Source organism: Crinia signifera, chromosome 1, assembly GCF_055691185.1.
Source record: "Crinia signifera chromosome 1, ASM5569118v1, whole genome shotgun sequence".
Classification (NCBI taxonomy): Eukaryota; Metazoa; Chordata; class Amphibia; order Anura; family Myobatrachidae; genus Crinia; species Crinia signifera.
In genome coordinates this window covers 287,723,057-287,740,710 of record NC_139217.1, presented here as the reverse complement: position 1 = coordinate 287,740,710, position 17,654 = coordinate 287,723,057, and the positions used below count along the sequence as shown (strand labels likewise).

The following is a 17,654-nucleotide window of genomic DNA, read 5'->3' as shown; positions in this document are numbered from 1 at the left end:
AATACGGTATGGTGTATAATATGGTGCAAGCGGCATTACGGTGTAGTGCATATTGTGTAAGGGGCATTATGGAGCATGGGATATTTTGTAAGGGTTTTTATTTCATGAAGTGGCCACTGTCTATGGGTGCAGGGAGCAAAACTAGGGTGCAATGTAGTCTTTTCCTGCAGGAAAAGTCTGTCCCCACGCAGCGAGGTCATGCTCTTGCAGTGGGGGGGGGGGGGGGGGCATTTTTTTATTACTGGGAGCCAAATTGTCTAGAAACAGACCTGTTTTGAAAACTAACTAGACACATTACAACCTGTTATAGAATGCTGCACAGTGATGATGCTTTAAGTGACAGCTAACCATTGCATATACTGTACTAATCCAAATGTCCTCTTTTTGTGACAATAAAGTAATTAAGAGGACTTAGGGTGGGATTTCAATTGTGCCCAAGAAAAAAGGGCTTTACCATGATTTGTTTTGACTGATTCTTTTTCAGGCAATTCAATTTCAGCCCAAAATTATATGAAATTTTTTTTTGTATATAAAAACACATGGGATTCAGGATAAGTTCCTGGACACATGTATTTTCACTAGTGAAAGAACTGGAGTGAAGGTTAACGTAGCGCTGGGTGCGTTTGAAGTTCGCCCTTCTGAATTCCTTTGGGTCTTACCCTAAAGTACCCCCAAAAATACAAACACTATTTATACAATTTGGATTCAGATATTAGGCGCTCTTCATTTGGGCATAAAATGGATCTGAAGATAATGGGGAAATATGGTATACAAAAAATACTTCCCTTGGTATCGAGATAATATCATCCTGATAATGTTCTTCTTTTCTTTAATCCTCCTTATACTCTCCGACAGGTTTTTTGAATATATGAAAAAAATGTGTACATACAATATGTTTTTTCACATGTATTTTCACACCCGCTATCATGATTACAGGACATTTATTTATTTATTTATTTATTCATTCACAGTTACGTATATAGTGCAGCATATTTCGATGCACTTTACAATTGGAAACAAGAGTGATAAAACAGACTTGGTAGAAACATAGAGGTAGGAGGGCCCTGCTCGCAAGCTTACAATCTATAGGACATTTGTTATGGATTTTATTTAGTCTGCCCCGGGTCAGGGGACAAGAAAATCCACAATAGTGCCCTCTTTCAAGGGCAAGTTGGATCAATTTGGGGGATCAATTAGCAGCAGTAAATTACCATGGCTATTTGAAATCCCCTGTAAAACATATAAATAAATATTTATTCTCAACGGTCTCAAAAGTAAGCAAACAGAATTTGAATCATGCTTGAAAAAGGTTAAGAAGAATTGTTTATTGTGTTAAAAAAAAATGGCCACATGGCAGTTATACAAACACTATTCACAGTAATGCTCACAGTTTTAAATCAGCTTTATCAACAAAATACTCGCTGTGAATAATGAATATGCAGATGCTCATTATACCTAAATAGTAAAGAAAGTAGCACAGCGATCCACAAGTTCAGCAAAAGTAGAAAAAAAATCTCCCTATATTATAATACACGATACAATGAAAAGATAGAAAAATATTCACTTATAGCTTAATAACAAATAACAAAAGCTGCACCTGTCAACTATCTTCAATGTTACTACATAAACACCATTGCATTGGTAACTGATATTTACGTTTTGCCTAAATTATTTAAGCACGGAGTGCTCATCTACAATGACTAAAATTAAGTAAAGTTATTATTCTTGGATACTGCCAGAAGAATAAAGTATACAAACACTGGAATCCTGGAAAAAGCTAATAACATCAAAATAGATATTCCAAGAAACAGCACCACTTAAACAAAGCTGCAATCGGAGTTGCAGAACCAGTATGTGATCATCTACATATATATATATATATATATATATATATATATATATATATATATATATATATATATATATATATATGTCTAGTGTCCGTGAGTCTCCGAAACACTGCCATCTGCTGGCAGAGTGTGAAACTACATATCTATCACAAAGTGTAACTAAATCTCTTTATCACACATGCACAAACACAGAAGGTAACATACTAGCTTTAGAAGCTTTGGAAGTATTGGTTATGCAGATACTTTACATGTCTGAAACAAAAACTATTAAGTTGCCCATTCACGGTGCAAGGGTGCTGTGCAATGCGATGCGCACTCCCGCAGGCATCCCATTGAACAGCACTTAAAGTATATGCAGCCCGTGCTTTTTGAACTAGGTTCCGATCGCATTGATCGCAAATTGCATGCTATTTGATTGCATTTCATGCGATGCTATCTTGTTGAAAATGCATGGGAATATTGTACCGTGTATGGGCACCTTTAGCATGGACATGCAGCAACAGAAAATAACAAGTGCAAGACTACTGTAAATAACAGAAATTATAAGATATGGATGATGATCATCATGAGGCCCATTACTCTACCCAGCTGCCTCCCTGCTTCAGGGCTGCTTACCCTAATATGACACCTGCTGACTCTGTATCAGCAACACAGGCTGATGAGGGTCTGCAGTGTAATCCAAGGACAACAGTCTTGCATGGGGCTGCAGAATGCTAATTATTTTGCTATGAAGTTTTTGTTCCCCTATTATCTTCTCATCCCTACCTCAACCCTATTTGCTCCCAGATATCATTTCATACTTTACTCCTTTACAGACTCACCTTTCTATGTATACCAGTTCAGTGCATACTCTGCTATTTGCTCAAGCTTCTATTTTCTACATATATTTAGAACTATATTTTTTTCTTGCCTAAATTAATTTGTACATTTGATCAAATTTTGTTGATAATACAAGCTGCTGTCCCGTACTGCTACTGATCTTTTCCTCTCTCTACAGTTTCCCACTGCATGATACACTATTATGGACTGGTCATTTTGCCCACTGTAACTAAGTAGTGTGCTCTAGATGGCTGCCTTGCATGGTACTTTCACGGGAAGGATGGGTGACTGTGAAAATGTTTATGTGAAAGGGCAGGAAAAATTAACTTACACCATTGGGTGATACTCACAATACACAAGAGCCACCCGACCCGGAGTGGATCACACCTTGAGACATGTCAAGCACTGTGGGTACGATGAAATTACTCTTGTCACCATACTAGAATATCCCTGCTCCTAGGGTAAAGGGGAAAGGAACACACCAGTCTCTCTGCAAAACTATGCTAGTGTCTCTAGGAATAACAAACTGTCCCTACTATAACACAATAATAAACTAGGCTGACAAAACAAGGCTAACAGTCTAAACTAACAGCAGGACACTCAAGGGACAATCAAACAACAGCAAGAGTATAACTATACATGTGTGTGTGTGAAGCATGTGCAAAGATCAGTGCGGGGCACCTTTAGAGTGAACACAATCCTGGGTAGACTGCCATCCATCCTTGTGTCAAAATCTGAGGGGGAAAGACTACTTTGATACCATGCCCTCTTCCTATGAACACACGGTGTAAACTACCTTTCCTTCTTTTCCTTCTCAATCCTAGACTCAGGAAGAGCTGCCGCAAAGCCCACAGTTCCCAAGACCAGGACCCTTTTACCTTTATCGGTAAAGCCATAAACCTAACATGTGGATGGAGACCTTAGAAGCCTAAAATGGCTAACAGGCCTAAAATGGCTGGCAGGCCTAAATGTGAAAGGCTGTAGGCCTGAGTGAAAAAACAGGCCTGAAGCCTGTATGAGGGCACAGGCCTAAAGCCTGACTGTGGGTACGGGCCTAAAGCTTGATTGATGGTACAGATCTAGAGCATGATGGATGATACTGGCCTAAGGCCTGGATGAGGCACAGACCAGAGGCCTGAACTGAGGGCACAACCAAGAGGCCTGAACTGAGAGCACAAGTATAGTGAGGCACAGGCTGGAGGGACCTGATTACACCAACACTAAAACCTGAGCACCTGATGGTCTAGGGGGTTAAACATATGATGTGGCCACCCACAGCCACTCACCCGGTCCATTGGGAGAGACTGCAGCAGGTTCTCCCACGTGCTGCAGTACTCTCCAGTCCTCAGCTTCTTTCTTCTGGCTCTTCGGTAGCCACTGCCATTTTTTCTGGGTCGTCTGCCACTTCTGACACCGCTGACACCTCTTCTGCAGCTTCTGCCACCACCACTGCTGCTTCTGGCACCGCCACCACCTCTTCTGCTGCTGGGCCTCTTCATGACCTGTTCTTCGCTCCCTTTTCACCACTGGACTGGGCTCCCCCCACTCCGCAGCATCTATTATAAAATACTGGAAGAGGGCAAAGCTATGTCTGAATGGCTCAACACGGTCTCTCCTAATTGGTCATCCAGCCGCAAGAGCTGATTGGCTCATGCTTGGCACACCATTCAAAAGGCTTTTGCTTGCAAGCTCCTCCAGGCCGGGGACCCACTGCTGCCAAACATGCCGCCTAATGGGAGGGATACCAGCCGGAGGGAGACAGAGGTAAGCATCCTCTTCCCCAGCGTGGCACTCCTCCACCGCCACACTCTTATTTACACATTGGGTAGATCCCTGATACATGTGTTGCTTAATCACTCAAGAGATTATGAGGAATTTGCAAATATCACAATCTGTGAAACCCAAAATATTCAATAAGCAAAGTCAAGTTTGACAAAGAGATAACAAAGAGATAACATTGCACAAAAAACTTGTCTTGCCATAAAAGGCTATGCACACAAATATGGATTTGACTAGAGAGAAATTAACTCTCCTGTAGCAAGGTATAGTTCAAGACTTTGGTTATTGCTATATCTGCTTGTGCAATATACTGCAATACCAATTAGACTTTGACTTACTTTCTTAAATGGGGAACTAACAGAAGAGATACAGTAGTTTGCAGGAATCTATGACCTGCAAACTTCCTTTGTTCTAGGGAATAGGATTGCCACCTAGCAACAGCTGGTGGGTTAGGGTGGCAAGCCTCCCGAATGCGCAGAAAGGTAAAGTGAAAAAAAATTTTCACTTACCTTTCCCCTGCTCTAGGGAGCGGGTCCGGGTGCCGGGCGCGTGCACGCGCCGGGCGCGCGCGCGCACACTGGTCACGTGCACGCTCGCACTCTCCTGAGCCCAGGATCCCGCCCCCTAGCTTTAGTTTTTTCGGAAGGTCGCCGATGGCAATCCCAATTAGAACATCTGGATGGAACACCTTAGTCAAACTATTAGGGAATAATGACAAAGAGAATTAGGTGCAACGAAGGATTTTACTGAACATAATCACGTAAGTGAAACAAGAACTAGTAAGGACTAACTAGGACCAGCAATACGGTCTATAGAAGGTAGAGTCCAATGAGAAGGACCAAGTGGTCGACTTGAAACTGTGGGCGGATGAGCCAGACGGATCTACTTGTTCTCCTTAGCTGGTTGTGCCTGCGGCTTCTTCTGGCCTTTTGGTGCGCCTGGAAGGGCAGAAGAGAATTACAGGATTATAGAATTGAGTTAGAGTAACCAACGGACCTAGCAAGGTCTAGGGTGGGTTGGGTGGGAGCTGTTGCTAGGTGGCAATCCTATTCCCTAGAACAAAGGAAGTTTGCAGGTCATAGATTCCTGCAAACTACTGTTTGTTCGTCGGGAGGCTTGCCACCTAGCAACAGCTGGTGGGTAGACTACCACATACCTGGTGGTTGCTCTAATGAACTCGATCCTTTGAGGATCAGTGGGTCTCCAGTAGTGTTTTACAAACGTATGGCTGGATGACCAACGGGCAGCTTGCATTATCGATTGCAGAGGTAAGCCCTTGGCTGCAGCGGAAGTTACGGCTGCACCCCTAATTGAATGACATTTGAAGGTTGATGTGTCTATTCCGGCCAGGTTCATTGCGGCTACTATCCATCCACGGATAGTAGATGGTCTAGCAGGACGGAAGGGTTTCCGGCATGTAATGAATAACTGGGAATGGACGCCTCGAATCGGGGATGTCATTTGGAGGTAATGTGTCAAGCATGTAACTAGACACAGGTCCTCATCTGAATGGTCTTTCAGTATGTCAAACTCTACCAGCGGGTTGCTTAGAGAGCTGGTTTTTGTGTGACCCTTTAGGATTATGTGAAAGCCTAATGGGGTTTGTGTCAGCCATGGGTCTGACATGTGTATGAGGCTGAGTTCAGCGCCTCTCGCAGCAAAGGCTAAGGCTAGTAGGGATGCTAGCTTTCTGGATAACATACCCATATCCGATGTAAGGCCTATGGAGGCTAGGAATTGTAAAAATGGTTCGGTGTCCCATGTGCTAGAGTAGCGGGGACCACATGGTCTGGAGAGGAAAGCTCCCTTCAGAAGACGTAGGTAGAGCTTGTTCTCTGTAAGACCGGGGACCAATAATGCTAAGGCCGAGCCGTAAGAGCGTATGGTAGTAGATGCCAGGCCAGCTTCGAACTTAGCTGCTAAGAAGTCTAAGGCTAAGTTGAGGGTATTGGAAGAGAGGGCTTGAGACCGAGTAGCTACCCATGTACTGTATTCGTTAATGATAGCTCGGTATCTGGCCCTAGTTCTGGGTCTCAGAGAGGCATTGATTAGTGTTACTGATGCCGAAGATAAGTTGGCGTTTGCTAATAGCCGAGTAATGTCGCTATCCACATGGATTGTGGCAGTTTCTGGAGGAGGTCTGGGGTCCCCTGAAAACATTCTCTGGGGAGACCTAGGGGGATCTTGGGTCCCTTGCGCAACTGATTGACTAAAGGGAACCAGATCCTGGAGGGCCAGACTGGGTAGACCAGGATTATGTGGGGTACTCTGTCTATCCTGATCTTGTGTAGGACTTTTAGCAGTAAGGCTGGAGGGGGAAATGCATATGGAAGGGAAAGGTCTGTCCATGGGAAGGACATAGCATCCATGTGTGATGCTCCCTTCGTCCATACCCTGGAGACAAAGGTAGGAACTTGTGCATTGGATGGGGTCGCAAACAGGTCTATCCCCGGGATTCCGAATGTTTTGATAATGTTCTGGAAAACCTGTGGTCTGAGGGTTACTCTGTCTAAAGAAAGATGGTCCCTGGATAAAGAGTCTGCCAGTTCGTTTAATTCCCCCGGTATATAAACGGCTGTGAGGAGAATGTTCCTCTGGACTGCCCAATTCCAAATCTCTACTGCTTCTAGACAGAGATGGAGAGATTTGGTGCCTCCCATCCTGTTCAGGTACGAAACTGCCGTCCTGTTGTCTAAGCAGATCTGTACCGAAATCCCTTGAGATTGGGGAGGAATGAGGGAGTGTAGTGCTAGTTTGGCCGCCCTCAGCTCTAATAGATTTATGTGGAACCTGGTTTCCTGGGTGGACCAAACTCCCCTTATTGCTTTGTTCTGTGTGCATGCCCCCCAACCCGTCAGGGAAGCGTCTGAGGAAATTATTATGTTTGGTATTGGGTCCAATAGAGGTCTGGGTGTTGGTAAGGGAAGAATTGTCCAGTTCTCTATTTCTGTTCGAACTGGGGGGGTTAATTGGATTTTCTCTCTCCAGGAAAAACCCTTCCTGAGTAGGTTCCCTAGGAGGAATTGGGAAAATCTGCATAGGAGAGGGACTTGCAGAAATCCGGGACCCAGAGCTCTCATTTTCCCTATGAGTTTGGCTAAGTCCCTCATCGACAGCTGGCGATGGAGGGTACGAGAAATTACTGTCTGTACTTCCGTCCATTTCTCTGGTGGGACTGATATCGAGAAGGAAGTGGAGTCTATTAGGAATCCCAGGAATATTATTGACTGACATGGGACCAGGATTGATTTGGGGTAGTTTATGGCGAAGCCCAAATCTAGGAGAAGGGTCGTGGTTAGATCCCGTTGTGAGAGGAGAGTCTCTCTGTCTGGGTGAACTACAAGTAGATCGTCCAGATATATTAGGCAACGGATGCCCTTCTGACGGAGGTGAGACACTACCGCCTTCATCAGACGAGTAAAAGTGTACGGTGCGTTCGACAGCCCGAAGACCATCACCGTCCATTGATATAGTGTGTCCTTCCAGAAGAATCTTAGGAATCTTCTGTGGTTTTTGCAGACCCGTATCGAATGGAAGGCCTCTTTGAGGTCTACCTTGATACAGTAGTCGTTTTGGGAAAGTAGGAATGGGACTTCTGGTAAGCCCTCCATCCTGAATGTGCGTCTTCTTATGAAGCGATTTAGGTTTTTTACATTCAGGACGGGTCTGTAAGTGCCATCTGTTTTTCTTATAGGGAAAAGGTGGCTGATCCAACCTTTTTTGGTTATGTCTGCTAATTCTATCTTGCCCTGGGATAGTGCTATGGACAACACTTCGTCTAGCAGTGGGCTGCAGTTCCTTGTACAGGGAAATGCTTGGCGCGGAAAATGGATAAGAGGTAGGGATAGCCCTTTCTCTATAATTTTCAAAATCCACTTGTCTGTGGATATTGTTTTCCAAACTGTTACAGCTTGTGAGAGGCCAAGGTGGGGGGTTATGTGTACGGGACTTACCATAACCTGTATCTCTCCTTGAGGGGTTCCTGTTGTAGGACGTTCCACCTCTCGTGGGTCTTGTCCTGTAGGAGCCTCCTCTCGATCCTCTGGTGGCGCCACTGTAGTCTCGGGCCGAACCACTGGCTGACGCAGCTCGACCCTCTTGGGAAAAGGGTCTTCTGGAGGATTGGGGGCCTTTGAGATCTGAGAAGGATCTACGGGCTTTGTATCTTATCTTAACCTCATTAATGAAGTCTGGACCGAACAGGTCTCCATCTGCCAGGTTGGGTACCTCCACGGGCTTAGGTGCGAGGTTAGTTAAACCCGCCTTTGTGAGCCAGCGTACTCTGCGGGTATTTGATATATAATCAAAAGTTTGGCCAATCATTAAAGTGGCTCTGCTAATGGCCTTAAGGAGGGCGTTCTTAGATGCTATTAGGGAATCTAGAGAACCCCCACATTCTCCCTCTTTTTCTGCCTTATCGAGGACAAAGAGGAGGGGACCAGCTGCATCTGCCACTTTCAGCTGTATTTTCCTTAATAGCTTATCATTAGCGTCACTTTGGGTTTTTTCCCCTATTAGTGAGCTGAGTGCCGGGTCGATTTCGGGAGCAAATAGGGCTGGTATATCTGGAATGCCCGTATGGCTTCTTAGAACCATTTCGTCCTCTTTTACCAGAGCAGTTCTGAATGCTAACTGGGCAAAATTATAAACCTCTGAGCGTTCATTAAGTGCCCAATGAGAGGCGTATAATTTATTGGGTGGCGTTCTGCCTGCCAATTGTACCCTGGCCATCTGCAGGTCGCTGTACTCGCCCCTTTTAGTGGATGCGGACGTTCTAGTAACCTCCTCTGACTCCCAGTCTACCTGAGGGGTTACTGTCTCACTATAGTCGTGAGGTTTAGGCAGCGCATGCTGCTTGCTAGAACCCTTATGGGACTGGGTTAGCAATTGCTGCCGTTCAGAGGCAGTGTGTTTTTGCCGGCCGTGGGCAGAAGATGGTGGTATGTCACGCACCATTTGGGTATTCCGGCTACGGGCAATACCCGGGAAAGAGACGTATTCTCCCGTACGGGCGTCTCTGTGAGAAACATTGTCTGTATGTTTCTTTTTTGTGGTGTGTTTCCTCACCTTTTTCTGAGGAAACACTGAGGGAGACTGTTGCTGACCACCAGGTGTCTCCCTCTCAGACTGGGAGCTGTCCCTGCTCCCCTCAGAGCTGACAGGGACTGTGCACTTTTTTCTCTTAATAATAATATTATCTTCTGAGGAGGAACTGTCCTCAGACAGTTGTTGCCTCCTCTTTCTGGGCATTTTTGCCCACTTGCTGACAGATGGGGACTTGTACAGTGTGTCTGTTGCTGAGACAGACACAGAGTCCTCCATCTCTGTCGCGCTGAAGAAAAAACTAAAGCTAGGGGGCGGGATCCTGGGCTCAGGAGAGCGCGAGCGTGCACGTGACCAGCGTGCGCGCGCGCGCCCGGCGCGTGCACGCGCCCGGCACCCGGACCCGCTCCCTAGAGCAGGGGAAAGGTAAGTGAAAAAATTTTTTCACTTTACCTTTCTGCGCATTCGGGAGGCTTGCCACCCTAACCCACCAGCTGTTGCTAGGTGGCAAGCCTCCCGACGAACAAATAAATGGAACCTTCAGAGCATTTCTGCAAAAACATAATAGAGGGAGAAGTCTGTCTCTTAAAGAAAGGTATGTACTGTATGGTCTAAAATAGAGTGGTTGTTAAATGCTGCACTACAGAAAATGGATTTTGTGTGCTTAGACTCATCATTGTCTCTACAACAAGAGCATAGAAGAAAAACTCCATCACTGTTGTATATGTGGATTTTCTGTTACTAACAGGCCAAGAGCAGCACATTACAAATGGCAAGCAACTGTTGGAACAACAGGTCAATATGAATGATCTAAGTCCATGATGGCTAACCTATGACGCGCGTGTCACTGGTGACATGACAAGGCACTTTGACTGATACATAGACACAGGTCCATCTGACCAACTGGTGCGGAGAGTGAACACCCAGAAGTGCGCAAGGGAAGCAGCTAAGCCAGCATACATGCTGTGCGGCCAATGGGAAGGGGACAGAGGGGGGTTGCCTGTCCACTGGAGCGAGCAGACGTGTACGGAGCTAGCTCCTGCTCTCCCATAGTCCACCCCTGCTGCTGTAGTTGGGCCTGTGAAAGTGTCAGCTGGGGACTAAAGACCCGCCTGCCGCTGAGTCCTGCCACCTGACCCGGAAGATCGTCAGAGGCTACCAGAGGAGCTTTGGGCGAGGTGAGGACTGGGCTCCCGTGTCCTGCTGCTGCGGCGGCAGCCATTTTGAAAGGGGAGACCATGCTCTTTCTGTCCAGGAGATCCACAAATTAACCTCCCTGGGACACCTATCCCACACATGAGCTCTGTTAAAAACTCTGCAGGCTCTGAATGCCACATGTGGCATATGTATAATGGAGCATCACGTTGTGTGGCATATGTATAATGGCTGCAAATATCCCCAAATTATTGATATTTCTTGAAGTGACACGCGACTTGAGGAAGGCTATACTTTTTTATGATTTTCGGCACACCAAGCTGAAAAGGTTATCCATCCCTGAACTAAAGGTGGCCATACACATGCAGATTTATCTGCAGATCTATCTGGTTGTAACAAAAACATGGTTATGGATGAGAGCAAATGACAGTTGACCATTTGCTTGGAAATGCTGGAAAACTGACAAACTGTCACTCATCCATAACCATGTTTTTGTTCCAACCAGCCAGATCTGAAGATAAATCTTACTAGTGTATGGGCACCTTAAGTCTTGCTTTCTACTTGCTAGGCTGAAAATCTCATAAGATCTGGAAAAAAGATTATTTCAGCAAACCTAGGTATATTGAAAAATGTATAGATTTTGGTATGTCCGATGCTAAATAAATAAGTAATCCCATTATCAATGGCTTCAAACTAACCAAAGTCACGTTTGCAATGAGCTAAAATCCAGTTGAAGACATGACAAAGATTCCATACCAGAATGTTATTGGACATTTAGGGGGAAATTTACTAAGCTGTGAAATACACTTCACAGGTCTTGTTGCTATGGGCAACCAATCAGAAGCTACTACTTATTTATTTTTCACCCTCTAGAAGATAGTAGACAGGATCTGATTGGTTGCCCATAGCAACATGACCTGTGAAGTGTATTTCACATCTTAGTAAATTTCCCCCTTAATGTACATAAGTGCTGGTACTTGCATTGACATCTCACATGCAGTAAGACAGATTTGACATTAATCATGGGAGACATAATTAGAAAGCTATTAAAAACAATCCCAAGACATCTAAGAGGTTCGTCTTTCTTAAAATTGGTATGTATTCCAAATCTGGAAATATACTGAAATTATTCTGTGATGTCAATTGGAGAACAGATGAGGATGATCATCAATCCTAAATGGTAAGCTGGTGAAGTAGGATGTGATCTACTATAGCTCTATCCACCACTGAAGCCAAGTACATGGCACCAACAGAATTAGCCAAGGAAGAATTACACCTCAAAAAGACTTTAAGTTAACTGAATGTTTTAAATAAGGATGATACCATTAACAATGAGTGTGGCAACAAAGGTGCAATTGACCTGCCCCATAAAAACAAACACCATGGATGATCCAGAAATCCTTGACATTAGACTCCACTTTATTCATGAGTTTATGGAAAATAGATCTGTTACTGTATACATGTATCAAGTAAGAAAAAGCATGCTGGCATGCTAGACGTGGAGTGGAATACGCTTGATCATATTGATTCTTGTTTATGTCACTTTGGGTGCCTGTGGTCTGGTACAAATGCTCATAATCATGAGGGGTCCAAGAAGCTCCAATTAGCTAGAAACTTTTAATTATTAATTATTAACTTAATTTACACAAGAAGAAAAATATGTGTACTGATTTATAGAGGATTTTTAATTCTAATCAAAGCTAGTGAATGTGGTATATTTGTTTCCTTGAATCAACCCTAGTGATTTTAGTATCATTCCTATCAAAAGGAGTTGGTGCTGCATATTTTGTTGACATGCATCATGTCAAAAGTCATAATGTCAACATGGTCATAATGTTGACAGGCAGCTTAGTAGCTAAGTTGATTGACCCCAAATTCTTATATGTTAATGCCTGGTGGAGTGCAAAAGCTTTTGATTTATGACAGGTATACATCTAGTATATGTATCCAACTCTGCATTTGGCCCTATTGTTTAAATAGCAGGTGGCAGGGCAGCACACAATCCTAGCCTTATTCCTATGTCAATGCTTTAGAGTAACTGGGACATACTGTAATCACATCTGTGTCTTTTAATCCTTCGTGCTGTGCCTACACACAACACTTTCTTGTTGATTGCATATAAAGTTCTCTAGAAGTCACATCGGGACCCTATATATACTGTGTGTATCTAGCCAGCGAGGTAAGGAGGGCACCGGGTCCAGCTGATACTAATCTTTGCAAGGGAGTGCCGGTATTCCGTATTATTTATATATATATATATATATATATATATATATATATATATATACACTATTATTTTCTTTGTTGCAATTTCTTGTATGAGCGTATACCGGCATAAAGTGAAGCTGGAAAGCGACAGCTATTAGCGTCTATTGGACTTGCGTCCGCGTATTGTGCTATTGGAGCACACGTCATTTGTTATTTTTTCTTCATGGCAACCATTCTCCCTCACAATCCGTCAATCAGTATGACGTAATTAAACTGCGTCTATTGGGTGGCCCCCCCTGCTTTGCACAAGCGATTCAGCTTCACTTCTCCCGGTGTTTCTCTCTATAAAGGTACTGGTTTGAACTGTTATATTGTATAACCTGATGAAAATTTACATAAATTAAAACGTTGTTATCAACTGGCGTCTCTTCTTGATTATTGATTATTGGCTACGAGTGCCACACCATTGTGCCTCTATATATATATATATATATATATATATATATATATATATATACGATCTAAACTCCGGCACTCCCCAATATTTTGCGGCTCTCTGTTTCCTTACCCCAGTGCCTTCCTTGGGCAAATACTTCCCTTGATATGCAGGTGCTGGCAAATAAGGCGTCACTCGGGGATTTAGTGATGAAAAAACTCAAATCAACATTTTATTCCCCAAACCAATACAAATTGAGTCACAGACTTATCCGGCGCTCAGTAGCGTAATTCTTCTGCTGAGATTTCTTCAGCATATACTCCACATGTAGGGAATACAAATAGAATCTCTCATGGTGTAGTACCACATGTAACAAATTTATTACACAAGAGACAGTTTAAAACAATTGAAACAATTAAAACAAAGTAGACATAAAATGAATCCTCCGCTGTCAGCATATAAAGGGGGGTAATTACCAGATCCAAGGGAACTGTAGACGTACAGTTCAAATGAGCATATTATTCAATTCTCTGGAGTCAGGATATCGGTCTTTCTTTTCTCCTCTGTAACGCTGTCCTGCTCCCCGAAAATCTGGATGCCTCCTTCTGTATTGCTGCACAAAGCGGGTATTCAGGTGCGGGCTTACACCACCGACGCGTTTCCTCCCCGCCTGGGGACTTTATCAAGGTGTAGATTTCGCCTGCTGCACCTGACTTTTAAATACCTGTTGGCCAATCAGGCCATTTAAAAGTCAGGTGCAGCGGGCGAAATCTAATGGTGTAATGGTGCATCTACTAAATAAAATAATAACTCTGCTGGCGCATATTAATTATAATACCGTATATATAATATCTCTTTAGTGGTCCCTAATTGATTTATTTGCCGTATACTGTATATAATATCTATCTGGTGGGGCCTAATTAATTTACTACCGTATATATAATATCTTTCTGGTGGGGCCTAATTAATTTACTACCGTATATATAATATCTTTCTGGTGGTGCCTAATTAATTTACTTCCGTAAATATAATATCTTTCTGGTGGGGCCTAATTAATTTACTACCGTATATTTAATATCTTTCTGGTGGTGCCTAATAAATGTACTACCGTATATATATATCTTTCTGGTGGTGCCTAATTAATTTACTGCCGTATATATAATATATTTCTGGTGGTGCATAATTAATTTACTGCCATATATATAATATCTTTCTGGTGGTGCATAATTAATTTACTACCGTATATCTTTCTGGTGGTGCCTAATAAATGTACTACCGTATATATTTATGGTGGTGCATAATTAATTTACTACCGTACATCTTTCTGGTGGTGCCTAGTTAATTTACTACCATATATCTTTCTGGTGGTGCCTAATTAATTTACTACCGTATATCTTTCTAGTGGTGCATAATTAAATTTACTACCGTACATCTTTCTGGTGGTGCCTAATTAATTTACTACCGTATATATCTTTCTGGTGGTGCATAATTAATTTACTACCGTATATCTTTCTGGTGGGGCCTAATTAATTTACTACCGTACATCTTTCTGGTGGTACCTAATTAATTTAATACCGTAAATCTTTCTGGTGGTACCTAATTTATTTACTACTGTATATCTTTCTGGTGGTGCCTAATTAATTTACTACCGTACATCTTTCTGGTGGTGCATAATTAATTTACTACCGTACATCTTTATGGTGGGCAGTGCCGCTGCTGCTGTTGGAGTTGGTCATCATCCTAGAGGGGAAGTCGTAAGACTGCTATGTCTTTCACTAAGCACTTGACCATTAAACAGTCGTTTGTCATGAGGACAAAATACAACAGCAGTCATCCTATGGGAAAGCGGATAACTGCGGCATTGACAGCTATATTGGTGCTAGACGTGCCTCCGGTGTCCACCATCAGTGGGGATTTAGATGGTTGATGGAGGTATTGTGTCTCCAGTACCAAATCCCGTCTAGATTTCACTTCACTAGGCAGGATGTACAGGGACATCAGAAAAAATGTCCTCAGTGCCCTGAAAAATACCCACTGTCCACTTAACTTTGGACATGTGGATCAAGGTAAACTATGGACTATATGACTCTGGGTAGGCCACTGGGTAGATGAATCACTTTCCGCAGCAGCATCTCCTGCATGTCATCTCCTTCCAAGGCAGGCTACACTGTGTATCACCGGTTTCAGGAAGAGGCACAATGCCGACAACCTCTTAGAGAAACTGAGGGAAATAATCTCTCAGTGGCTTACCCCGCTTACACTCTCCTGGGCATTACACATCTGCAATTTCCAGCATGTGCCATGTTTTGCCCACACAATAAATTTGGTGGTGCAGCATTTTATCAAAAGTGACAGGAGCATGCAGGATATGCATGCGGTGGCCCACAAAATTTGCTGACACTGTCGGCATTCTCCCACTGCCTGCCGAAGGCTGGAGCGGCAGCAAAAACTCCTCAATTTGCCCTGCCATCAGCTTAAACAAGAGGTGGTGATGCACTATATGCTGCAGAGGATGGAGGAGCAGCAAAAGGCCATTCAAGCCTACACAGCCACCTATGACATAGGAGAGGAGCGCAGTGGAGGCTGATTTCCGTGTTGTGCAATGTTGTCCAGCCATTTGAACTAGCCACACATGAAGTCAGTTCCGACACTGCCAGCATACGTCAGGTGATTCCCCTGATCAGGCTGTTGCAGAAGCAGCTGGAGAAAATGAAGAGGAGCTAAAGCATTGTGATTCCGCAAAGCATGTCGCTCTTGTGGATGAAGCCCTCCATACACTTTGCCAGGATTTGAGGGTGGTCAGTCTGTTAAAGTCAGATGAGTATATTCTGGCCACCGTACTCCATCCTGGGTTTTACCGTGACATGGCCCCAGCTCCTCCTTCATTTTCTCCCACACCTGTGTCTGCGAGGAAACAGCTGCGATTTCCCACACAACCCACTGGCGGGGATACAGGGCAGGCAGGAGGGAGTTTGGACATCTGGTCCAGACTAAAGGACCTGGCAACGATTGCTGACATGTCTACTGTCTACTGCATTGGATGCTGTCACCATTGAAAAAATGGTGGAGGATTACTTTGGTGACAGCATCCAAGTAGACATGTCAGACAGTCCTTACCTGTACTGGCAGAAAAAAGGCAGTTTAGAAGCCCCTGTACAAACTCGCTCTATTTTAACTGAGTTGTCCCCACTCCAGTGTGTACTCCAAAAGATTTTTTTTTTTTTTTTTTTTTTTTAATTACTTACTGCATATTTTATTAATACGTTTCTACCATAGTTCCATACTATTTTCAGCAACTACGATAATCTGAGTTGCTTGACAAAATACAAGTCATTTCAGAAGTCTGTAATCGTTTTAATTAAAGAAAGCATACAGAAATATAAGTTACTAACCGAAATCAAGCCATCATTTCATTAAGTTAAAAACTAAATCTGACTAGGGAAACAAACGGTTGGGCAGGAGTCTTTGAATTCCATTAAAAAGGATGACTGAAGGCAGATCCACAGAGCAGAGTTCAGTACACATGCACCATGCCGTATAGGAAAGTCCAGAACAGGACATAGGTAAAGAGGCCACCGATTAGCCCCCCAGTAAAAAGAGGCCTCCTCGATTTAAAATATTTATTCCACCTCCGTCCAGACTTTAATACTAAGAGCAAGGAGAGGAGGAAAGAAGCGAGGAAGTAAAAGATGAATCCATACAGGCCGGTTAAGCCAAGGATACCAGCTGTGGCTCCAGAGAGGGCAGAGACCGATGTCCTGCAATAGTCAAGGACCGCCGCATTCCCTCGTACTGCAGCTTCACTTATAAAATGCGGACCTTCTCTCTTCAGGGCTATGGCAGCCATTGCTGGAATTCTATGGGTATCTTCTATAGCTCCGTGGAGAATTCCTCGCTGTCTCCCTTACCGGCGGCCTCCTCACGTCCCTACCACCACACCAGCCTCACTCACAGCAAGCGCTCCACCATCTTCAGAAATCACAGGAAGTACCCAAAAGAGTTTTTAATGCAGCAGGGAACCTGGTCAGTGAGCGGTGAAGGAGGTTGCTTCCGCAAAATGTAGAGAAGATGATGTTTATAAAAATGAATGATCAATTATTCAATGAAGACCAGGAATTGCCTCCAGGGATTATAACGGGACCTGTGATTGTGGAGTCCAGCGGGGACAAATTGATAATCTGTGAGGATAAGGATGTACACACTAAAGCGGGTGAGGAATCAGAGGAGGAAGATGACAAGTGACGATGACATCTTGTCTCTGTAGAGCCAGGGAGATTGGAATTGTTTTTTTTTATGCGGGGGCCCAAACAAACCAATCATTTCAGCCACAGTTTTGTAGACCCTGTCGCTGAAATGTTTGGTTT

General features: G+C 43.8%; 1 protein-coding gene across 1 annotated transcript; it reads right to left on the bottom strand.

Annotated features, from left to right (window-relative positions):
• Positions 1–16,629: 16,629 nt before the first annotated feature.
• On the bottom strand, positions 16,630–17,274 carry LOC146028660 (ER membrane protein complex subunit 6). The gene has a single exon (XM_083158318.1). The coding sequence runs from the start codon at positions 17,135–17,137 to the stop codon at positions 16,805–16,807; it is 333 nt and encodes a 110-aa protein (XP_083014444.1). The 5' UTR covers positions 17,138–17,274; the 3' UTR covers positions 16,630–16,804.
• Positions 17,275–17,654: the final 380 nt, after the last annotated feature.

What these genes read in the sequence shown, in the direction of transcription:
- LOC146028660 (XM_083158318.1), bottom strand. Translation starts at nt 17,137, where the DNA reads ATGGCTGCCATAGCCCTGAAGAGAGAAGGTCCGCATTTTATAAGTGAA.